The sequence below is a fragment of the Falco cherrug genome, chromosome 5 (genome assembly GCF_023634085.1).
Source record: "Falco cherrug isolate bFalChe1 chromosome 5, bFalChe1.pri, whole genome shotgun sequence".
In the NCBI taxonomy this organism is placed as follows: domain Eukaryota; kingdom Metazoa; phylum Chordata; class Aves; order Falconiformes; family Falconidae; genus Falco; species Falco cherrug.
The window spans coordinates 71,430,753-71,454,925 of record NC_073701.1 but is presented as its reverse complement, the minus strand read 5'-3'; the positions used below and the strand labels follow the sequence as shown (position 1 = coordinate 71,454,925).

At 63.4% G+C, this 24,173-nt stretch overlaps 1 protein-coding gene across 1 annotated transcript in view; it reads right to left on the bottom strand.

Annotated features, from left to right (window-relative positions):
• Positions 1–24,165, bottom strand: part of FLNC (filamin C) — a 30,229-nt gene extending 6,064 nt beyond the window's left edge. The window contains 41 exon segments of the mRNA XM_055712612.1: positions 17–259; positions 764–886; positions 989–1,141; positions 1,576–1,779; positions 2,086–2,247; positions 2,769–2,942; positions 3,073–3,201; positions 3,363–3,503; positions 3,615–3,702; positions 3,910–4,157; positions 4,244–4,267; positions 4,934–5,123; positions 5,737–5,893; positions 5,988–6,111; positions 6,630–6,797; positions 7,273–7,433; positions 8,075–8,237; positions 8,781–8,954; positions 9,866–10,463; positions 11,221–11,483; positions 11,916–12,033; positions 12,631–12,800; positions 13,158–13,248; positions 13,390–13,550; positions 13,826–13,949; positions 14,449–14,592; positions 14,902–15,015; positions 15,273–15,466; positions 16,199–16,335; positions 16,672–16,798; positions 17,383–17,520; positions 17,817–18,017; positions 18,903–19,065; positions 19,451–19,528; positions 19,645–19,763; positions 20,139–20,190; positions 20,192–20,290; positions 20,656–20,724; positions 20,726–20,754; positions 21,187–21,435; positions 23,655–24,165. Of these exon segments, the coding sequence (XP_055568587.1) occupies positions 17–259; positions 764–886; positions 989–1,141; positions 1,576–1,779; positions 2,086–2,247; positions 2,769–2,942; positions 3,073–3,201; positions 3,363–3,503; positions 3,615–3,702; positions 3,910–4,157; positions 4,244–4,267; positions 4,934–5,123; positions 5,737–5,893; positions 5,988–6,111; positions 6,630–6,797; positions 7,273–7,433; positions 8,075–8,237; positions 8,781–8,954; positions 9,866–10,463; positions 11,221–11,483; positions 11,916–12,033; positions 12,631–12,800; positions 13,158–13,248; positions 13,390–13,550; positions 13,826–13,949; positions 14,449–14,592; positions 14,902–15,015; positions 15,273–15,466; positions 16,199–16,335; positions 16,672–16,798; positions 17,383–17,520; positions 17,817–18,017; positions 18,903–19,065; positions 19,451–19,528; positions 19,645–19,763; positions 20,139–20,190; positions 20,192–20,290; positions 20,656–20,724; positions 20,726–20,754; positions 21,187–21,435; positions 23,655–23,991 (6,601 nt within the window). The 5' untranslated portion in view covers positions 23,992–24,165.
• Positions 24,166–24,173: the final 8 nt, after the last annotated feature.

The following is a 24,173-nucleotide window of genomic DNA, read 5'->3' as shown; positions in this document are numbered from 1 at the left end:
GCTGGCCAGCACCCACCCTCCTGGCCACGGGCGATGGAGCCGAAGGAGCCCAGGCCTTCGCGGGCCAGGAAGCCCCCGAAGACGTTGGGGAAGGGGTCCCCGCCGACCTGGGTGGACTCCTCCACCCGCACCTCCCGCTTGGTCTCGCCGCCCCGCGTCTTGCTGATCTCAGTGCGCTCGGTGCGCGTGTAGGTGTGGCTGCTCCGCGTGAAGGTGCGTGTCAGGCGCTCCTGCGCTGACACCATCTGGAACCAGTTCCCTGCCGGCCACCGCACCCGATGAGACGGAGACGGCACGGGGAGAGGTGCAGGGGCACACGGATGGGTGCATGGGTGGGGGCACGGAAGGATGGAGTTGTGGATGGACATAGGGGTGGATGGACACATGGAAGGATGCAGGGATGGAAGGATGCAGGGATCAAGTAAGGGTGGTTGCAGGGATGGACGGGCGCAGGGGTGGATGGGCAGATGATCACAGGCACAAGCAGACGTGTGGACAGATGAGCACATGGATGGACACGTGGGTGGACATGGGATGGAGGCACACCCAGAGGGATGCATGGATGGACACGTGGACAGAGGCACGGATGGATGGAAGGACACAGGCAGACACAGACACGGACACATGGACAGACAGGGAGAAAACGAAGAAGGAGGCGGAAATCAGAGCTGGAGCGGCCAAGATGTTTCCCTGTCCCCATCCCCAAGTCCCGTGGAGGAGGAGGAAGAGGAGGAGGAAGAGGAGGAAGAAAGCCAGCCCCTACCTGGAATCTTGAGGTTGAGGTCACAGGTGCTGCCAATGGTGGCGATGGAGGGGGCCTGCCGCCGGCGTGTGATGCTCTCCTTCATGCGCCCCTCACCTGTTACCTTCACTGTGAAAGGGCTCCCTGCGGGTGACAGCCACCTCAGGGATCTGGTCACCATGAGGGGACCCAGGAGTCTGGGTTCCCATGTGCCACCCTATGTGTCCTTGTCCCCCCCGTCCCCACCTGGGACATGTTTGTCAGCAAACTTGATGTTGATGATGTAGTTGCCAGGCTCAGTGGGGCAGTAGGTGACCTTGCAGGTGCCATCTTCCACATCCTCACAGTTGATGTCCACCTTGCTAGGACCCTCAATGGACAGGCCCAGCCCACCATAGCCTAGGAAGCCACAGGGACATGCTCAGAGATGTCTCACTGCTGCTGTCCCCATCCTGGCCATGCTCACACCACGGCCACTAGCCCAGCCCATCCTGGCCATGGCTACACCAAGGCCACCACCCCATCCTGGCCATGATCATGCCATAGCCATAACCACGGCCACCACCCCATCCTATGCTAGCCACAGCCATGGCATGGCCTTGGCCACCATCTCTTCTGGGCCTTGGCCATGCTACCACCACGACCACCATCCAACCCCAGCCACAGCAATACCATCCCACTCTCACACGGCCACAACTGCACCCCATCCACAACCACAACCTCCATCCCATTCTGGCCATGGCCACCATCCCATCATGGCTATGACCATGGTCACCACCTCCCCACCATGACCACACCATCCCCACCCGTGGTCCCAGGGAGTGTGGTCTCACCAGCGCTGCGTGTGTCCACGATGAACTCAGATACCTCGAATGTGTGACCTTCCACCAGCCCCTTGCCCCACACCTTCACCCGGCTGGCGTCCCCGATCTCCGACTGCCCCACCAGGATCTTGAAGGGACTGTTGGTGACGTGCTGCCCACTCTTCTTCACACTCACCACATGCTCGCCCACTTCCTTGGGTGTGAAGGAGATGCCTGGCAGGAGACACCAATATCAGCCACCTCTACCAGCCCTGGCTACCACCACCAGGCCCTGGCCACCAGCAATGTGACCTGGCTGCGGCCACCAAGCCATGGGCACCCAATGCCAGGGGATCACCCATCTCTGTGACACCACAGCCCTGTCATCCCCTGTCCCATGTCCCCAACTCCCACATCACCCTCTCTCTGTGCCCACCACCCTAGATCCCATGTCCCAGCTCTCTTGTGCCCACATCCTCCTGGTCCCACGTGTGCATGTCACTGTGTCCCCAGTCCACTGTCCCTGTGTCCCCCACGCACCAATGTGGCGGTTGGGCAACCGCTTGAGTAGGCAGGGCTCCTCATTGCCTGATGGTGCCCGGATGCTGGCCGTCAGCAGGCTAAGGTCTGTCTCTGTGATCTTCAGCGAGACATCCGTCGAGGTGCCCACATTGAGTTGGGATGTCCGCATGGAGTCGTCCCCTATAGAGATGCCATCAGCTGGGGCCAAGGGCATGGCAGCCCAAGGTGGTGGTGGGGATGGACAAGGTCCCAAGGACAGGGGTGGATGGCATTCCCATAGATGTGCGAATAGGGTCCTTCAAGCCCTATGCCTGGGTCCTCAGGACCATGTGATGGGGTCTTGGTGGCCCTGCAGGGGTGGTCAAGGCCATGTGAAGGGGTCTTGGAGGCTGGGAATGGATGAGGTCCCCATGGCCACGTGCACATGGTCCCCATGGCTGTGTGAATGGGATCCCCATGGCTGGAGCTGGACAGTGTCCCTGTGGCCATGTGATGGTGTCCCCAAGGCCCCACAAGGTCCCCATAGCCATGTGATGGGGTCCTGGTGGCCAGGGATGGACACGGACACCACGGCTGTGTGATGGGTTCCCAGTGGCCATACAGGTGCCCCCATGGCCATAACTATGCAGGCATCTCCATGGTCATATGGAGGTCCCAATGCCCTTAGTGGTATTCCTAAGACCACAGGGGTCCCATCTCACCAGTGATCTTGGCAGTGAAGGGGCTGCCTGGGATGTGCTTGTCATCGAAGCGGACGATGATGTTGTAGTCCCCAGGGGCGGTGGGCAGGTAGGACACAGTGCATGTCCCGTCTTTGTTATCCTGGCAGGTGATCTCTGCCTTGGAAGGACCTTCCACTGCCAATGAGAGCCCACCTGAGGGGCATGGGTTGGGTGTCAGGAGGCGTGAGGGGGTCCCCAGCTCCTTTCCAAAACCTGATGGTAGCATTGAGGGGTCTCCAAACCCTTCCCAGACCTCCTGATGCCCCTGTTGGCCACCACTCACCCTCCCCAGCATCCTTGGTGACGATGGTGAAGGTGCAAGGCTTGTTGACCATGCCGTGGCTCAGCCCCGGCCCATAGGCGCTCACGTGTCGGGTGTTGATGGCATCAACATAGAACTGGAGGGGACTCCCTGGGGACACATGGGATGACAGTCAGGGAACCCATGGGGACACCCCATACCGTGGTGGGCTGCTCAACCCATGGGTGCCCAACCAGGGCAAGGTGGCATCAGCCTTGCTCAGCCACCTCCCAGTGCCTCCCAAGGCTCCCCATAGCCCCCAGTGGTCTCACCAGGGATATGGTTGCCATCATAGCGGATGTCCATCTCATGCAGGCCCTTCTCGGTGGGGGCGTAGCGTACTGTCACTGTCCCATCCTTGTTGTCAGTGATGTTGGGTCGCGCCGTCTTCCCCGAGGGCATCCGCACCTCCCCTGAGGCCACCGCGTCAGCCAGGCACCGGGAGGGGGGGTGTTTCATGCCCCACAGCCCACAGCCTGGTCCATGCACCCCCAAAATCCCCCCACAACCCCCTGCCCCCATACCTGTGATCTCACCCTTCTGCACCGTGAAGGGGATGACAAGATTGAAGGGCCGGAGGTTCTCAGTGGTGGTGGGGGGCTCCTCTGTGGCCTGATGCCGTGGGGCAGAGAGGAGGTGTAAGATCTATGGCACCCCATTATGGGTTCCCAACCCCATGGTGATCATCACGGTCTCCAAACCCCATGGTCTACACGCTGACCCCTATTCAGTTCCGTGGTGCCTACCACGGCCTCCCAACCCCATGGTGCTGACCACAAGCTCCATCCCACCCCATCACAGACTCTCAACAACACCCACCAGGACATGGAAGGGGCTGTTGGGGACGTGCTCCCCTCCAAAGCGGATGGTGATGACATATTTCCCAGGTTTAGGGGCGGTATAGTAGATATCAAAGGTGCCGTCATGGTTCTCCACCACATCCACGTCCAGCTCAGCCCCATCTGGGGTGGACACCTTGCAGGTCACCTTCCCCTGTCCGGCCGCCTTGGCGTCTACTGTGATCACCGTCTCTTCCCCGATCTGGATGGTGGGACCCAAACAGGCACCTGCAGGAGGGTTTGGTGGGAGGTCAAGGTCATTGGGACCCCCATGCCAGCCCCCCAACTCCCCCCAGCCCCCCAGCGCCACTTACCCAGTCCATGGCCCCCAATGGATACTGCAAAGAGAGACCAGGGAAAAGCAAATAAGAAGGAGTGAGGGGGCAGTGTTAGGGGGCCGGGGGGGCTCCGGGGGGGGCCGGGGGGCCAACACGTCCTGCTCTGCTCTGGGGGCACCCACTCAGCCCCACTGCACCATGGGGCAGGGCTGGGTGGTGGTGGAGGACAGTGGTGGGGTGGGAAGGGGCGGGGAGTACTGGGGGGCAGCAGTGGGGTGGGAGGGGTGTGGTGGAGGGCAGCAGTGGGGCAGACAGGGGTGCTGGGAGGGGCAGCAGCTATGGGCAGGGGGTGGGGGCAGCCATGGCGTGGCATGGGGCAAGGCAGGGTGCCTGGGGTGGGGTGAGGTGCTGTGGGGCAACGGGGATGCCATGGGGCAGCACAGGGATGCCATGGGGAAGCTTGGGGGATGCCATGGGGGTGCCACAGAACAGTGGGGATGCCATAGGGCAGCATCGGTAGTCTGGGGGGCAGCGTCGGTAGTCTGGGGGGCAGCGTGGGGCAGCATGAGGATGCTGTGGAGCAACACTGGGTAGCATGGAGGTGCTGTGGGGCTGCGTAGGCAATCTGTGGGGCAGCACAGGGATGCTGTGGACCGGCATGGGGAAGCCATAGGGTAGCAGGGAGATGCCGCAGGGCAGCGAGGGATGCCATGGGGCAGGGCCCACCTGTGACAAGGCACTTGCTGGCGTCGCCGGTGGGCACGGCGTGGATGCGGAAGGGGGAGCAGGGGATCTCGTCCCCCCCATACTTGATGGTGATGGTGTAGCGGCCCGGCAGGTCGGGGACGTAGGAGACCGTGTAGGTGCCGTCCCCGTTGTCCCGGATCGCCGCCTTCTTGGGCTGCCCCTCGGGGTCCTGCGGGCACCACCTGGCTCAGCACCCCATGGCATGGTGCCAGAGCACCATATAGGGCTCAGCACCCCATTGAATGGGTGTAAGAGCACCATGTGGGGCTCAGAACCCCATAGCATGGGTGCCAGGGCATTGTGTGGGTCTCAGCACCCCATGGTATGGGTGCCAAGATGGCACCCATGCACCATGTGGGCCTCGGCACCCCATAGCATGCATGTCAAAGGCTCAGCACCCCATGGCATGGGTGTCAGGGCACTGGGGCTCAGCACCCCACTAAATGGGTGGAAGACCACCATATGAGTTTCGGCACCCAATGTCATGGGTGCCAGGGCACCATATGGGGCTCAGTACCCAATAGCATGGGTGCCAGGGCAGCACTGATGCACCATGCAGGTTGCAGCGCCCAATGGCATACGTGCCAGGGCATCATATGGGTCTCAGCACCCTATGGCATGCGTGCTAGGGCACCCCACAAACACCACAAGGACCCCAGTGCCTCACGGCACAGGCACAAGAGAACCACATGGGTGCTCAGCCTCCCATCCCACATGTGCCAGCACTCCATCACCTCCTGGGGATCAGCCCCCCCACCACAGCATGGCCCCTGGGTACTCACCAGGATCTGGACAGTGAGCAGCCCCTCACCGGCATCACGGGCATCGATGGTGAACTCAACGGGCAGGCTGGCGGGGATGCCGCTGGCGCTCAGCCCTGGCCCACTGGCGCGCACCTTGCTGGCATCATGAGCGGGCAGCACCTTGATCTTGAAGGGGCTGTGGGTGGGCGTGGGTTGGTCAGCAGGGTGCTGGGACCCCCCTGCTGTGGTGGGGGTGTCCTCCCCAGTCACCCAAGGGTGGTGGTCCTCACCTGCGTGGCACCTCCTGGTCGGCATACTTGACGGCCACAGTGTAGGGCCCATCAGTGGCTGGGGTGTAGTTGACCTTGTGGGTGCCATCACCATTGTCACGTACCTCCACGGGCTCTGCCAGACCTGTGGGCCGGTGCCATCAGCAGGGCAGGGTGCTCCGTGGGGTATAGCATCCCACGGGACAAGGCATCCTTGGGCAGGGTGCCCCATGGTGTAGAGCATCCCATGGAGTACAGCATCATGTAGGGCAGGATACCCTATGGAGCAGTGCCTGCCATAGGGCCAGACATCCCATGGGACAGGGTATCTATGGGGCAGAGCACTCCACAGAGAACAGGCCACAGAGCAGAACAGAGTAGCCATAGGGCACAGCACTCTACAGAGAAGGACATGCCGTGGGGCAGGACATCTATGAGGTTGAATGCCCTATGGAGCAGGACACCCTATGGAGCCTCAGACCTATGGGGTTGGACACACTAGGGAGGCAGGGCATCTCTAGGCAGCATGTCCCTGGGGGTAGGACACCCTATGGAGAAGGATATCCATGAGGTTGGACACCCTTTGGAGCAGGGTATCCATGGGATCGGGCTCCCCCTCCATCCATGCCCCCCACCACCTCCCCGCCGTGTGTCCCCACATACCAGAGGGTCCCAGCAGCGTGACCTCAAGAGGCGCCAGCCCTGCTGCGCTGCAGTCCACAGTGAAGGTCTGGGGCACCCGGGCCCTGACACTTGGGCCTAGCCCTGGTCCTGAACATTTCACCTTGCTGGGGTCCACCACGTCCTTCACCGGCACCCGGAAGGGGCTCCCTGTGGCAGTGGGCAGGGATCAGTGCACGCAGGGGGGTGGTGTGGGGACAGGGTCAAGGTGGGCATGGGGCCAACATAGGCACAGCATGAGCACAGCAAGGGGACAGCATGGCCATGAGGTCAACACAGGCATGGGCACAGCAGGTCTGTGGGGTTAATGTGTCCATGGGGTCAACACGGGCACAGGGACAGTGTGTCCACGGGGCCAACATGAGCATGGGGACACCAAAGCTATGGCTGTGGGGATAGCACAGGCATGGGGTCAGTGTGAGCATAGGGTCTGCATGGTCACGGGGACAGCAGGGGGTGGACATGGGGCCAGCATGGCCATGGGGTCACCACTGGGTTGGACATGGGGTCCACACAAGCGCACCTACCTGCCAGCACCCAGGAAACCATCTCCAACCCACAGCCACCCTGGTGGCTCCCACAGCCCCCCCCAGCTTCCCCTGCCCCCCCCAGCCCCACCACGCACCAGGGATGGGATGGCCACCGAAGGTGATGTTGACATCGTAGTCCCCAGGTGTGAAGGGGATGTACTCCACTGTGCAGCTCCCATCCTTGTTGTCCTTGCAGGACATCTTGGCCTCGGAGGGACCCTCGATGGCCAGGCCTAGCCCCCCGGTGCCTGCACCCCTGGGGATGTGACACCACTCAGGGACGCTGCCAGGGGTGGCCTGGCTTTTGGTGTAGGGGTAACATGTCCATGGTGGGTGCTGGGGGGGCCACATCCATGGTAGTGAGATAGAGGTACCACCTCCATGGCAAACAGCCAGAGGTCCCATGTCCATAGTAGTGGGATGGAGGTGGCATGTGTGTGCTGAGGGGAGTAAGGTGGCACATCGACGGCAGGGGGTGGAGATGCCATGTTGGTGGCAAGAGATGGAGGTGCCACATCCATGGCAAGGGGACAGAGATGTCACATTGGTAGCAGGTGGAGAGAGGTTGGAAGTGGCACATCCATGGCAGGGGATGGAGATGGGAGGTTGGTGGCATGGGATGGAAGTGGCATGTCAAATAGCAAGAGATGGATGTGGAGGGTTGCTGGCAGGGGATGGAGGTGCCAATCCAGTACAAGAGGATGAAAGTGGCACATTTGTGGCATGGTATGGAGATGTCAAATCCAATGCAAGAGGATGGAGGTGGCACATCCACGGCATGAGACAGAGATGCCAGGTTGGTGACATGGGATGGAGGTGGCAGATCCATGGGAGGGGCTGGAGGTGGTGGGTTGGTGACAGGGGTGCGAGGTGGCTGGGGGGGGGTCCAGTGCCCACCTGGTCTCCACAGTGAAGCGGTTTGCCTTGCCGACAAGGCCACCCTCCAGGCCAGGCCCATGTGCCCGCACACGGCTGGGATCGCAGCCCTCTGCCACCCCCACACGGAAGGGGCTCTTGGGGACCGCCACGTCATTGTATGTCACCTCCACCCGGTGCATGCCTGGGGATACAAGGACAGGCTGTCACTCCCCTCCTGCCATGGAGGGGAGGGGGGTCTCAGGGGTCCCTGGTTGGAGTTTGGAGGGAGGTTGGGAGTCCCTGGTTGGGGTTTGAGCTGGGACTGGGGGGTCTCTGGTTGCGGTTTGGGGTTCCCTGGTTGAGGTTGTGGGGGCCTCTGGCTGGGGTCTAAGGAGGGTCTCAGGATTTGGGGGTCTATGGGGGAGTCAGGGGGTTGGGGGTCCCTGGTTGGGGTTTGGGGGGCCTCAAGGTGTTTTGGGGGTCCCTGCCTGGGGGAACTGGGGGGTCCCTGCTTATGGGGGAACAGGGGGACATCTCCAGCCAGGGGGGGGAACAGGGGGGGTCCCCACTTGGATGTGGGTTGGGGGGGGGGGGGAGGCGGGGCGCCTCTCTGGGGATCCCCACCTGGGGGATGGAGGATGTTTGCCCAGGACGTGAGGTACTCTGTGGGTGTTGGGGTCACTGGGGGGGGTGTCAGGGTCCTCTGGGGGTTTTGGAGTCCCCAGGGTGGGTGGGGGTCCCTCACCATCCTCATAAGGAGTGTAGTCCACGCGGTAGGTGCCATCGCCGTGGTCAGTGATGTAGGTATCGGTCTTGGCACCCGAGGGGTTGACCACCCAGGCCTTGACATGGGGCCCCCCAGTCTTGGTCAGTGCCCGGGCATCCACTGTGAAGTCAGTGCCCACCTCACGCAGCACCCCTGCAGCACAGCACCCTCAGCACCTGCTCAGCACCTGTGGTGAGGTGCCTCCCCAACCCCCGAGAATGAGTCTCCAGCCCCTCTCCTTGCATCCCACAGCTACAGGGCAGGGGGTACCCAGGAGGAGCCCCCTATAAGAGGCAGTGCCCGTGGGGATAACCTGTGGACCCCTGTGTAAGAAGGAGGGCAAGGGTGGCCATGGGCAGGAGATGCCCATCCAAGGGCACGGTTTCCATGGGGAGAACATATCCATGGGAGTGTCTGTGGGAAGAAGGTGCCCATGGGGAGGACATGCTGGTGCCCATGCAAGGGGGAGGTACCCATGGGGAGAAGGTGCCCATGTGTTGGAGATGTTGGTGCCCATGGGGAGGAGGTGTCCATAGGGTGCCCAGGAGTCCTCCCCATGAGAGAGGGTGTCTATGGGGAGAAGGTGTCCCCAGGGGGACATGGGGAGGAGGTGCCCATGAGGAAAAGATGCCCACAGGGATGGGATGTCCATGAGGGTACCCAGGATGTCCATGAGAGGGGGTGTCTATGGGATGGCCATGGGGAGGAGATGTTGGTGCCCATAAGGATACCCATGCAATGGAAAGATGTCCATGGGGAAGAGATGTCCACGGGAGTGCCGAGGAGTCTTCCCCATAGGAGGGGGTTCTATGAGGAGGAGGTGTCTATGGGGATGGGAGATATCCATGGAGATGACATCCCACAGGGATGAGGGTCCCATGGGAAGGATACACCAGTGCCCATGAGGATGTTCACTGGGAGGAGGTGCCCATGGGGAGACAGTGCCCATAGCTATGTCCATGGGGAAGAGGTGCCCACAGGGATGGGATCTCCATGGGAAAGAGGTGCCCATGAGGAGGAAATGCCCATAGTGGCATCCATGGGGAGATGTCCCTTGCTCTCACCTCGCGGCTCCACGCCTTTACCGTAGACCTTGACACCACTGGTATCCACAGCAGGATCAACGGTGACACGGACAGGGAACTTGGGGACGGGGTGGCCACCGTATTTGATGGTGATGGTATAGGAGCCGGGGCAGGCAGGGGTGTAGGTGATGGCATAGGTGCCATCCCGGTTGTTCTGGATGAGCACCTCCGCTTTCACACCAGCTTCCGAAATTATCTCAATGGTGAGTTCAGCGTCCCCAGCTTTGGAGCAATCCACCATGAAAGTGGCCACCTCCCCAGCTTTGCCGCGTTCCAAACCAGGCCCGCTGGCTGTCACCTTGTTGGGATCAAAGATGGGGGTCACCTCCGCCTTGAAGGGGCTGCCAGGGATGTGCCGGTCGGCAAAGAGGATGTTGATGGTGTAGTCACCAGGCTCTGTCGGCAAGTAGGAGACCGAGCAGGAGCCATCGCCATTGTCCTGGCACTCTATCTTGGCCTCGCAGGGACCCTCCACTGTCAGCCCCAGCCCGCCGGTGCCGGCGCCCTTGGTGTCAATGGTGAAGGGGGCTGGGGTGCCCACCTTGCCGCCCTGCAGCCCTGGCCCATAGGCACACACCTGGGGGGGAGACACACGTCAGAGGAGGGGGTTGGGGGCCACACATGTGTGTGCAGGTGAGGGGTGGGGGTGCCGGCAGGCTCTGCCAAGGCAATGGGTGTGCAAGGGGCAGGGGGGCGCCGTGCCAGTGCTGTGTGCGTGCAAGGGACGGGTGTGCCAGTGTGCGAGGGATGGGCGTGCTGGCAGTAACTGTGGAAGGGATGGGCATGCTGGTGTGCAAGGGACAGGTGTACTGGAGGTGAGTGTGCAAGGCATGGGCCAGTGTGCAAGGGATTGGCATGCCAGTGGGAAGCATGCAAGGAATGAGAATGCCCACGGTATGCATGCAAGGCATGGGTGTGCTGGTGACAAGTGTGCAAGGGATAGGTGTGTCCACAGTAAGTGTGCAATTGCACCTGCAGCATGGAGGTGACAAGCACGGGTGCTCTCAGTCCATGTTGTTATGCGAGTGGGGTGTGCAAGAAGCATGCAAGTGGTGTAAGTGTGCAAGGAACACCATGCAAGTGTGTGGGCAGGGTGGGTGCAACCAGCTGGCACGTGCAAGCAGGGAGCGGGCACTGTGCGGGCAGTGGAGGTGGCTGTGAGCAGCGTGGGTGTGCAACAGCGCACACAAGCAGCTTGAGTGTGCGAGGAGCGTGCATAGGCAACGTGACCTGTCCATGGGCTGCATGCATGGGGCACACAAGGACACACGTGTGCAAGGGGTGGGGGGCACACTCACCCCCTTGCATGCATGCCGGGCAAGCAATGGCCTCACCTTGGAGGGGTCAGGGGGCAGCTGCGCCTCCACGGGGAAGGGGCTTCCAGGGACCGGGTGTCCATCGTAGGTGACCTCCACCTTGTAAGGCCCCTCCTCGGTGGGGGTGTAGGTAACAGGGTGGGGGCCGCCAGGGGGGGCTGGGCCCACCTTGCAGGGGAGGGGGCGGCGGGAGGGGCCAGTGACCTTGACCTCCACCTTGCCCTGGCCCCCAGCTCCCTGTGCCTCTACTGCAAACTCCTGCGCCTGCCCCACCTCCACCTCTGCGGGGCAACATGGGGGTGGTGGTCAGGGGAGGGGGACACACCCAGGGGGGTACCCCATGCCTAAGGGTGTCCGTCCCCCCCCCCCAGGGTGCCCCCACCCCATAGTGGGCCCACATCCAAGGTGTCATCCCCCCCCAGGGTGCCCCCCACTTCATATCCAAGGGTCTTGTGTCCACCCCATAGCGCGCCCCTCCCCAAGGGTGCCCCCACCCCACAGTGCACCCCACACCCAAGGGTGCCCCCTTCCAAGGTGTCCCCATCCCCTGCTGCATCCCATACCCAGGGTGTGTCCCCCACCCCATACCCAGGGGTTGTGCCCCCTCGCACGCATGCCCCACACCCAAGGGTGCCCCCCCATGGTGCCTACACCGTAGCGATGCCCTCCCCCACCCCAGGGTGCCCACCCCCCCCACCAAGACCCCCACTCACTGCTGTTGAGCCCCTGCACCTTGACCTTGCTGAGCTGCAGGGGGGGCGCCACGGTGACAGGGAAGGGGCTCCTTGGGATCTGGTCCCCCCCGTAGGTAACCACCACGGCCAGGGGACCCTGTGGGTGCACCCGCACCTTAGGGTGCTGCCAGGGGGCCCCCCCACCCACACCCACTGAGGGGGGGAAGGGAGAAGGGGCCTGTAAGGGGGTGTGCTGGGGGATTCGTGTCACTCATGGGTGCTGGAGGGGGTACCTGGGGGTGCCCAGGGGCTTTGGGGGTCCCTGGGAGACCCAGGAGGTTCAGGAGCCCAAGGGGTTCCCAGGGCTCAGGCACCCATGGGTGCTCGGGGATGGCAGGGATATGTGTCAGAATCCCAGGGCTGGTGGCATCCATGAGACTGTGGGAGGGTTTGGGGGTCCTGGGGTGGGAATGGGGTGCCCATGGCATGGGGCATCCATGGGGATGAGGTGCCTACACCGGGATGTCTGTGGGGGTGTCCTTGGGGTGCCCAGGTGACAGGATGTCAGTGAGGGTACCCTTATGGGTTATCTACAGGGGTGCCCGTGTGGGGTGCTCATATGGGATGGGGTGTGCCTGGGGGCAGTTCATATGGAATGGGGGGCCCCTATGAGGGGTTCGTATGGGACAGGGGGCTGCAGGGGATGGGGTGGGGTGCCCCAGGGGGTGCCGTAGGGGTCTCCCCCATACCCCACCTGCTGCAGAGCGGTGTACTTGACGGTATAGGAGTAGTCGTGGTTGTCGATGACCTCGAAGTCGCGCACAGCGGGGCCCTGCCCTGGCCCCCCGAACTGCACCTCCAGCGGCGCCTTGCCCGCACCCTTCGTCTGCACCGTGAAGTGGGTGGGCTTCCCCACCTCCACGCCTGTGCCGTACGGTCAGCGCCCGCTGCACCCCACAGCGCCCAGACCCACGGCACCCACATCTCTGCCTTACAAGCACCCAGCCTTGCTACCCCCATATCACCCCACCCCACAGCACCCTGTCCCAGCCCCTTGCTCTACAGCACCCAGCACCACAGCACCCAGAACTCCAGCCCCACAGCACCCAGGGTCCCTGCCCCACAGCACCCAGCCCCACAGCACCCAGGGTCCCTGCCCCACAGCACCCAGCCCCACAAGCACCCGGGGTCCCTGCCCCACAGCACCTAGAACCCAGCCTTGCTCCCCCCATATTACCCTGCCCCGCAGCACCCTGCCACCCCATCTCCCTGTCCCCTCACCCGTCCGGTTGAGCCCCGGTCCCTCCGCCTTGACCTTGCTGGCATCATGGGATGGGTCCACCTTGATGCGGAAGGGGCTGCTGGGGATCTCCTGGGGAGAGAGACAGCGGCATGGTGGCACGGCAACACTGCCAGGGGACAGAGCCCCCCACCCCACAGGACCTCAGTGGGCAGGGAGGTGACATGCAGGCCACCTGGTGTGGAGCAGGAGGCTGGGATGGGTGTGCAGTACCTGGTTGGCAAAGAGCACCATGATGGTGTACAACCCAGCACCCGGTGGCGTGTACTTCACTGTGAAGGTGTCATTGTCGTTCTTGATGATGTCAAAGTCAATGTCGGCCTCCAGCGGCCCCACCACGCCGGGGGCACATTTGATCCCAATGCTCACGTCCCCTGCAAAGGGTCCCCACCATCAGCACTGTGTCACCCTGCTCCCCTGGGTAGCACCAAGGGATGGGGCTGGACCATGGACACGGGCCTGGACCAGGAATGGGTTGATGGACCAGGAACGCAGGGGCAGGACCAGGGATGATGGATGAGGACCAGGGTGGCAGGGATGCAAGACCAAGACTAGGAATAATGGACCAGGACCAGGGATGCAGAAAACAGCTGCCATGCCCACAGAGGGGCTCCCATGGGTGCCAGATGCTCCCATGGTGGGTACCCACCTTGTCCAGCCTCACTGCAGTCGACGGTGAAGTAGGTGGGCTCGTTGGCCTTCAGCCCTGTCTTCTCCACACCTGGCCCATAGACCTTCACCCTACCAGGGTGGCTGCCCTCACCCACATTCACCTGTGGGTACAGGGAGTGTTGCCAGCGGCATCCGTGGTGCCATGAACCCCTCCTTATGCCTGCCACCCATGTACCATGCACCTCATCCTCCTGCCCAGCACCCTCGTCATTGGGCCTGGCACCACACAGACCATGGACCTCACCCCTGTGCCCAGCACCCGTGAATTTCAGCCTGGCACCCCATGGGTCTGGGACGCCCAACTCCACTACTGGCACCCCAAGTCCCTGCATGTCTGGCACCCCATTCCCATCAACCCATGGGACCCCCATCTCCATGCTTGGCACCCTATAGGTCTAGGAACCCCATCTCCATGCCCAGCACCCCATCCCCATGTCCATCACCCCACAGGACCCCTATTTCCACCCCTGCCACTCTGTCTCCATCGGCATCACCCCATGGACCCCCATCCCCACCCTGGCACCCCATTCCCATGGGACCCCCATCCCTATCATCCCATGGACCCCCAATCCCATGCCCAGCACCCCATGGGACACTCACACGGAAGGGGCTGCTGGGGGTGGTAACACCCCCCCAGGTGACGATGATGGTGTGCTTGATGGCCTTAGTGGGCACGTAGACGCAGTGGTAGGTGCCATCCCCGTTGTCCTTCACCTTGATGTCAATGGGGAAGCCCTCGGCGTCCTGCAGGCACCGGGGGGAGGTGAGGGGACCCACTGGCACCCATTGGCACCCAGCAGTGCAATGGTACTCAATGCCCAGCAGCACCCAATGGCACTCAGTGATGCCCAGTGGCACCCAACAGTGCCCAGCAGCACCCAACGGCACACAGTGATGCCCAGCAGCACCCAACAGGGCCCCACAGCACCCAGTAGCACTCAGTGATGCCCAACGACGCCCAGCAGCACCCAATGGCACTCAGTGATGCCCAACAGCACCCAACAGCATCCAGTGATGCCCAACAGCACCCAACAGTGCCCAAAGGCACCCTACCTGGGCGTAGAGCTTGAGGGGGCCCTTGCCGGCACCACGGGTGTCAATGGTGAACTCGGCCGGCCGCTCCACGATGCAGCCGGTGGGCTCCAGCCCCGGCCCGAAGGCCTTCACCTATGGGTGTGAGTGAGGGTGGGGGGAGTCAGGGTGGCATCAGCACCCCCAGCACCCATGGAGGGGGTGTGGGGGGGAGATCCGGGGAATGGGGGCAGCACATAGAGGTGCAAAGATGGGGGGTAGCACCCGGGGGTAGTCAGGTAGGGAGCAATTTCTGGGGGTGCAAGGAGTGCCCAGAGGGCGGGTAGCACCCGGGAGCGCAGGGATACAGAGTGCAGCAGGGTGCAATGGGGTGCTATGGGGCACAGAGCTACCTTCTCGGGCCAGGAGTCGTTGGGGGCGGGCAGGATGTGGGCGATGAAGGGGCTGTCCTTTATGTCCTCGTCATCACACACCACGTGGACAGCATACTCCCCTGCCTCCGTGGGCCAGTATCGCACATCACATGAGCCGTCCCCCTTGTCATCACACTCAATCTTGGCCTGTGATGGGCCCTCGATGGAGAAACCTGGGGGGTGGCACCACCGGGTGATGCAGTCCTCCAAGAGAGCCCCAGCATTCTCAGCACCATGTTACCCTCCCCATGCCCATGTCCCCAGGGTGGTGACCCCCAGTCCATGTTCTTGTTCCCATCATGGTGTCTCTCAGCCTGTGCCCATGTCCCCCCGGTGGTGCCACCCAATACACGTCCATGTCCTCAGGGTAGTGACACCCAGTCCTTGTCTTCATCAAGGTGTCCCTCAGCCTATGCTTAGGGCCCCTGGGTGGTGCCCCCCGGTACGTTTCCATGTCCCCAGGGTGGTCACCCCCAGCCTGTGCCCATGCTTCCATCATGGTGTCCCTCAGACTAAGCCCATGTCCCCAGTATGGTGACACCCAGTCTGTGACCAAATCCCCAGGGTGGTGCCACCCAGTATGTCTCCATTGTTGTCATCCCAAGTCTGCACCCATGTCCCCATCTTCACATTCCCCAGTCTGTGTTCGTGTCCCTGCCACGGTGCCACCCAACCTGTGCCCGTGTCCTCACTGCAGTGTCCTCTAGCCTGTCCCCATGGCCCAACTGCAGTGCCACCTATCCCATGCCCACATCCCCACCACAATGCCACCCATTCCCATGGCCACATCCCCACCACAATGCCACCCATTCCCATGGCCACATCCCCACCATGATGCCACCCATCCTGTGCCCACATCCCCACCCTGGCACCCCCACCATGGGTGCCCCTGTGCCCCAACTCACCCAGGGTGCCAACTTCGGTGCCGATGGCCTCCACCACGAAGTCAGCCGACTTGCCCACTACGCCGCCCTCCAGCCCTGGCCCCCAGGCCCGCACCTTCTGGGAACCTGGTTCAGGGGCCACCTGCACCTCGAAGGGGCTGCAGGCACCACATCAGCACAGGGCACCCTGCATGCCCCACGCCTATCGCACGCCCCTTGCTTGCAGCTTGCACACCCACTTGCATGTCCCTTGCACAGCATACGTGTGCCTTGCACACCCTCCATGGGACTTGCACATCCCTTGCACACACCATGTCTTTTGCACGCCCCTTGCACACCCTGCATGCTCGATGTGCCTTGCTTGCATCTTGCACCCCTCCTTGCACCCCCTCCCACATGCCCCCCCCTTTGCACACCCTCCCACCCCAGGAGCCTGGTGGGGCAGGGGGTGCAGGGTAGGTGGGGGGGTCCCCGTGGGTGGTGGCTCAGCTGACCTGCGGGGGATGGCGTAGCCACCCCAGGTGATGGCCACCTGGTACTTGCCAGGCACCATGGGGTGGTACTCGCACTCATAGACACCGTCGCCCGCGTCCCGCACCTTCACCGGCTCCTCTGTGCCCTCTGTGGGAAGCAGGGGGTTTCAGATGGCGGCACCCCTTACCATGGTGCCCCCCCTTCATGTACATCCCTCCATAGACAGACCCATGTTGACCTCCCAACCATGCACCCCCTCATAGACACTCCCATGGTGCCCCCCAACTATGGGCCACCCATTGGGACCCCCACGGTGCTCCACCAGCCATGGACCCCCCCATGATGCCCCCCAACTGTGCATCCCACCATGGTGCCCCCCCAACCACTTACCCCTACCCATGGACACCCCCATGATGCCCTCCAACCATGCATCCCCCCGCCATGAGCACCCCCATGGTGCCCCCCAACCACGGACACCACCAAGGACACCCTCATGGTGCCCCGCAACCATGCGCATCCCTCCATGGGGACCCTCATGATTCACCCCCCCATGGCAGCCCCCCACCCATGCACATCTTTCCATATCACACCCCCCGCCCATGCACCCCACCCTGGGCACACCCCCAGACCCTCCCCAATCACATCCCCAACCCCTGGTGCCCTCCAACCATACAACCCTCCTGGTCACCCCCATGGTGCCCCCCACCCACCCCCGCCCCTTGCACACTCACTGGGCCCCTTGATGAGCACCCGCAGGTCCCCGGTGCCGGCGCCCTTGGTGAGCACCCTGAAGTCGGCCACCTCCTTCACCCGCACGCCCTTGGGCTGCAGCCCCCGGCCCGTGGCCCGGCACGCTGAGGGCGTGCATGCTGCCGGCAGGATGGCACCCTCAGCACCCAGCACCGACAGCACCCGTAGGTGCTGGGAGGGCCCGGGCTGGGGAGCTCAAGGGAGGGAAGAGGCAGGTCAGGGGGTCCCCAGGGGCATAAGGGTGGTATTGGGACACCCTGGGGACAGATGGATGCCATGGAGACAGTCTGGGGGACACCCTGGGGTATATGGGTGCTATGGGGAGACTACAGGCACAGGGGTGCCATGGGGCCACCTGGGGAACTGATGGGTGCTGTCATGCAGACATGGTGGGGCCCCCCATGGCAGGTCTCACCTTCAGCCACGTTGACAGTGAAGGGGCTCTTGGGGATCTGGGCACCGGCGTAAGTGACACAGATGGTGTGTGGCCCCTCCAGGACGGGCCGGTAGGTGCAGCGGTAGATGTTGTCCCCTTTGTCCTCCAGCATCACTTCCACGGTGTCCCTCCGGCCCTGGGGGTCCACAATCACCACCCCCACGTCGCCTGGGCCAGCCCCTACCACAGTGAGGAAATGGGCTCAGTGCCACCCAGCCATGCCATGGCCAGGCCACCATAAGGATGTAGTCCCACTGCCACCAGGTCATGCCATAGCCATGTCATCATGAGGACGTGGCCTCAGTTCCACCAGACCATGCCACCATGAGAAAACAGCATCAGAGCCACCAGGCCATGCATGGATGACACAAGAAGGACACAATCTCAGTGCCACCAGGCCATGCCATGGCCATGCCACCAGGAGGATGTGGCCCTAGAGCCACGAGGCTATGCTGTGGCTATGCCACACCTCAGTGTCCCCCGGCCTCATCATGGCAAGGACATGACCCCAGTGCCACCACACCATGACACAGTGAGAACATCCAGCCAAGCCATGGCAAGGACACGGGCTCAGTGCCACCCAGACATGTCATTGCTGTATCACCACAAGGACACTACCACCTGGTCACACCATGGCCATGCCACCATGAGAGCATGGTACCAGAGCCACCAGGCCATGCCATGGCCATGCCACCATGAGGACATGGTCCCAGAGCCATCAGGTCATGCCACCCTGAGGACACAACCTCAGTGATACCCAGTAACACATTGGCCATGCCACAATAAGGACATAGCCCCAGAGCACCATGCCATCCCATGGACATGGCATGAGAAGGACACTATCTCAGTGCCACCAGGCTATGCCATGGCCTTGCCCTCATGAGGATGTGTCAGAGCCAGCAGGCCATGGCCAGGGCCACACCACCATGAGGACAATGCCCTCAATGTCACCCAGCACCAACACATCCATGCCACACCTCAGTGCCACTGGCCCATGCCATGTCTTGGCACCAAGCCAGAGAAATGACCCCCCCTGCTCCATGTCCGGTGGCCACCAGAGCCCACCTGCGGTGTAGATATCGAAGTAGGTGGGCTTGTTGGCCACATTGCCGACAGGCTCCAAGCCAGGGCCGCGTGCCATCACCTTGTTAGCGTCCCCAAGGGCCATGCCCACATTGACACCAAAGGGGCTCTTGTCAATATTCTGCCCCGCAAACAGCACCGTCACCTGTGGGATAAGGTGGGGGTCAGGGGTGGCCATGTCCCCCACTGCCACCCAGCACCTTGGTGGCACCCCCACAGGGTACACAAAGTGGGACACCCCAGGGACCTCCAGTGCAATGTCCTGAAGGGGCTCCCTTCACCCCCCTGCCCCCCCCAAAGGACCCCTTATTGCCCTCCCTGGGACCCTAACACAAGAACCAGCAGGGACCCAAGCAGACCCCTCAAGGGCTCCCCCAGGGCTCCCCTATTGCAATACCCCCTCCAGGGACCCTAATGGGGACACTCCAGGGACCCCAGCACTCCTCTGTGCTGAGCACCCCCCATTCCGGGTGCAGGGGACACCCACCACCCCAAGACGCACGTTGAGGTGCAGGTCTATGGGTGCTCACCTTGTGCAGCCCCCCAACCTTGGGCACATAGGTGACGCTGTATGTCCGCTTCTTGTCATTGTTGGGGACAACCTTGGCCTAGGGGGGAACCCCAAAAAAGGAGGGGTGAGTGACACAGAGTTGGAAACCTGGGTACACCCCACACACAGGTGGGGTGCTGGGGGAACCCAGGCATCTGGGTGCCCCAACCATACCTCCTCAGTGTGACCCTCAGGGTCCTCAACGTAGACCAGGACCTCGCCAACCCCCGCCTCGAGGGTCTCCACCGTGAACTGCGCTGGCTTCAGCACCACGTTCCCTTGGGGCTCAATGCCTGCAGGTGCCCAGGGGTCAGGGTGCCACCCCCACCAGCACCCCATGGTGGGCACCCAGCTCCTGGGACCCCCCTCAGCTTGGGACCTCCAGGTTGCCCTTGGAGGTGGCAGGGGGTCCCTGGGCACCCCCAAGTATGAGGGGGGGGCTGGGGTTGGAAAGGGGTCCCTGGGCTTGGAGAGGACTCATGTTTACCTTCATGCCCTGACATCCCATGTCCCCCCCTTGTGGCACCCATGTTCCCCTGCCCTGTGCCCCCTCCCCATGCCACCCTTGTGCCTGGCCATAGCATCGCCCCTGTCCCCTGCCATGTCTCCTCCCACACCCCCTCTGTGCCTGGCCACCGTGTGCCCCCCAGTGCCCCCCGTGCCCGTACCAGGCCCGTAGGCGCGGGCGCGGGAGGGCTGGGGCTGGCGGGCGCGCAGGGGGGGCCCCCGGCTTCAGCTTGGCCTTGGGGAACTGGGAGAGGTAGGTCATCACTGAGTGCTCGTCCACGTTGGGGTCCACAATCTCCTCGGGGGCAATCACCTGCAGGGACACACACCCCCCAATGCCAGTTAGCCCCTCCCATGATGCTCCCACCCACGGTGGCCCTGTCAAGGACCTCACACACGCTGCGCCCCCCACACCACACACCCAGGGACCCCCCACGCCCAGCGACCCCATAGGGACCCCCCTGTCCTTCCCACTTTGTACCCAGGGATGCCCCATGCCCAGGGACACCCCTGCCCCACTCCATGTCACCCACTTAGGACCCCTCCACACACGCCCTCACCCCCATCATGGGACCTACTGGCACCCAGGACCCCATCCCACATGCCCCCCAGCCCCACTATGCCACGGGGCTGCCAGGCCCTCCCAGCACTCCCAGTGCCCCCCAGTGCTCCCAGTACCTGGGGGACACCCAGCCAGTCGTCTGCCTGCTGCATGGCCTCCCGGGCATTCTGCACCGGCTGGTTGGGGGTCCCAGCTCTCCCAGTCTGGGCACAGGCCTGGACAGGGCAGAGGGTGGGTGTGAGATAGGCAACCTCGGGGGGAGGGGGAGCAGCACCCCCACCCTCCTGGGGGGGACAGCACTCCCTCCCCCTTTTGCCCCCAGATCCTCCCAGTGCCCCCCAGCATCCCATGCCAGCGCAGCCTGGGGGATGGCTATCCCCCAGTACCCCTGCCCCCCCACCAGTGCCCCCTGAGCCAGCATGGACCGGGGGGGGCACCTGACTATTAATGAGGGGGCAATTGCCCTCCAGGCCCTGTGCCCCCATGGCCACTAACCAGGGGGGGCGGGGGGGGTGCAATAGCTCCCCCATACCCCATGCCCACTAACCGGGGGGGGCAATTACTCCCACAGCCCACTGTCTGGGGGGTGCAGTTGCCCTCCACAGCCCGCCCCCCCCCCCCCCCCCCCCGCCCCATGCCCTCCTCACCAGGGGCACAGTTGTCCACCAGGGCACCCAGGGCTTTGCCATCCTGCCAGTCACGGTGGAAGTTGGTGATGGGCAGCTGCGGCACCTTGTTCTGGATCCAGCCCAGCAGTCGCTGCTTGGGGGTCTGCCGGCGGGCGTCTTCCTCCTCCTCATCCTCCCACATGGGCATGGAGATGGAGTAGTGCAGGATCAGCGTCCAGATCAGTCCCAGGATCAGCTTCAGGTTCCCATCCACGATGGCCTTGCTGTCTGCAAGCACACAGGCACTTCAAGGCCACCACCTCCAGCTTTGCCGTGGGCGTCCCCAACACCCTGGAGCCAGCCTGGGGACACCCCAGAGCACCCACAGGGTCCCTGTCATCCTGGCACCCCAGAGCATGCATGGGGGTCCTTGCCACCCTCAGGGTCCCCACATTGGCACCCCAGCACCCACAGGGTCCCCACTACCCCAACGTCAAGCTGGGGACATCCCAAAACCCCAAGGGCACCATGAGGGTCCCTGCCACACTGGCACCAGGCTGGGGACACCCCGGGGCACACACAGGGTCTCCAACATCCTGCTGCCAGGCTGGGAATGCACTGACACCCCAGGACATCCCCAGGGTCCCTGGCACCCCAGCACCCAAGGCCATGGGCAGGGGTCCTGGGTACCCCCAGCAAAAGCAGGGGGCCACCCCAGCACCCCCAGGGCCCCTGGCACCCCAGTGTCAGGCTGCGAACACCCTGACACCCCACAGCACTGTCACTCCTGTCCTTCTGGAGCACCCCACAGCACCCAGCTGCAGCACCCCAACCCCCCAGGGGACCCCACATGGGGCACAGCACAGTGGGGGGGACCCCAACACCTCACCGGACAGTGCCTCAGGGGGAAACCCTGACAGCACCCTGGGGTTCCCTGACCCCTCCAGCACCTTGGGGTGTCCCTGCCCACACAGCACCCTGGGGGGACCCCATCAGAGAACCCTGAGGGTCCCTGTCCCTGTCAGAGCACCCTGGAGTGACCCTCTCCCAGCACCCTGGGGGTCCCTGGCCAGGGGAGAGGCCAGGAATGGGGAAACTGAGGCAGGGGCGTGGGGGGGGGGGGGGGGGGGGGGGGGGGGGGGGGGGGAGGGGGGGCAAGGCATCCCGGCCCCTCCCCCACGCCCTGCAGAGAGGACCCAGGCATCCCGGCCCCTCCCCCTCGCCTTCCCTCCCCCCCCCCCCCCCCCCCCCCCAGCGATCGTGTTTCGGGGAGGAAATGGGCTGCAGATGTGGCCGGTGACACCCCCCCAATTGCTGGGGCCTCCCAGGGAGGGGCAACATCTGGAGGGCACCCCAACATCTGGGGAGGGTAGAGTTGGGGGGCAAGGAAACCCCCGGGGGGATGGGTGGGCGTGTGACACCCCTGCGGGGACATGCAGGGATGCTCAGCCCCCCACCCACTGGTCTGGGTGTGCAAGGGGGGGCGTGCAGGCCCCTCGCCCCGTGCAACGCACATGGGGGCTGCCGCATGTGCAAGTGCTAAGGAAGGCTGCGAGCGTGCAAGCGGGTGTGCAAGGGTGCAAGCCACCCACCCGCGTGTGCGGGGGCGAGCGCGATGCGAGGGGGTCACCCTGCAGCTGTCGGGGTGGCGGGTGGGCGCTGGGGCCCTGCGCGGGGGGCGAGCGTGCGGGGGGCGAGCGTGCCCCTGCAGTGTGAGCTCACCGGCACGCAGCCCCCGAGCCAAGAGTGAGCTCAGCGCAGCCGCCTCGCATGGCCCCTCGCACGCTGCGGCCCCTCACGCGGGGAGCGGAGCCCTGGCCGGGCACGCTTGGCCCCTCACACAATCGTGCATGTGCAACACGGCCCCTTGCACACGGCCCACGTGCACCACTCAGCCTCGTGCAGTCCCTCGCACAGCGGTCAGAGTGGCAGCACGGCCTTGCACGCTCGTTCCCAGCTTTGTTCCCACTCGTCCATCGCCCTCACTCTTGCACGCTCACACCCTGTTCCTCCATTGCCCTGCTCTTGCACACTCGCCCCCTATTCTCATTCGTCCATCAGCCCTGCTTTCGCACACTCGTCTCCATTCACACTCACCTATCGCCCCTACCCTTGCACACTCATCCTCAGCGCTGTCCCCACTTGTCCATCACCTCTGCCCTTGCACACTCATCCCCGCTCATTCATCAGCCCTGCTCTTGCACGCTCACCCCCTGTTCCCACTCCCCCATTGCCCCTGCCCTTGCACACTCCCCCATGACCCCATCCACACTTGTCCATCAGCCCTGTCCTTGAACACCCACCCTATTCCCACTCCTCCACCTCACCTGCCCTTGCACACTCATCCCCACCCTCACCCCCACATGTCCATCACCTCTACCCTTGCACACTTCACCCCTCACTTCCACTCCATCTCCCCTGCCCTTACACACTTGTCCCCAGCCCCATCTTCACTTCCTCACATGACCCGTCTTGCACACTCACCACCTCCGCACCCGATCACTCACCAATGGAGACCAGCTTGATGTGCTCCCTCTCCAAGAACTCCAAGGCCACTGAGACGTTCTCCAGCTTCATCTGGCGAAAGTTGGGGCGCGGATGGTACTTGCGCCCCATCTTCTTCTGGCTGAGGACCTCCAGGAGGGCGATGAGGCGTAGGCCATCGCTCAGGTCCCGCTGCAGGTCCCCAATGCGCTTATGGACACACTTGAGGTGCTCATTGCACCAACGGGTGAAGGTGTTCTGCTGGATCTTCTTCCAAGGAGCGTCCTCTGCCAGGTCCTTCTCGGTGGCTGGTAGCTCCTCTGGTTCCTCAGCTGTCTGTGTCTCGTAGGTGGAGTTCATGGTGAAAGGGTGCTGGTGGGGTGGTGGGTGCTGGGGGGCGGGTTGTAGACCAGGCTGGGGGTTAGCGTCCTGGGTTGGAGCTGGTATCCTGGTTAGGGGGTCCCGGGTCACTCCAGGTGCCCGGGTGGGTGTCCCAAGTCAGTCCTGGTGCCTGGGGTGGAGGTCCTGGATCAGGCCCAGTG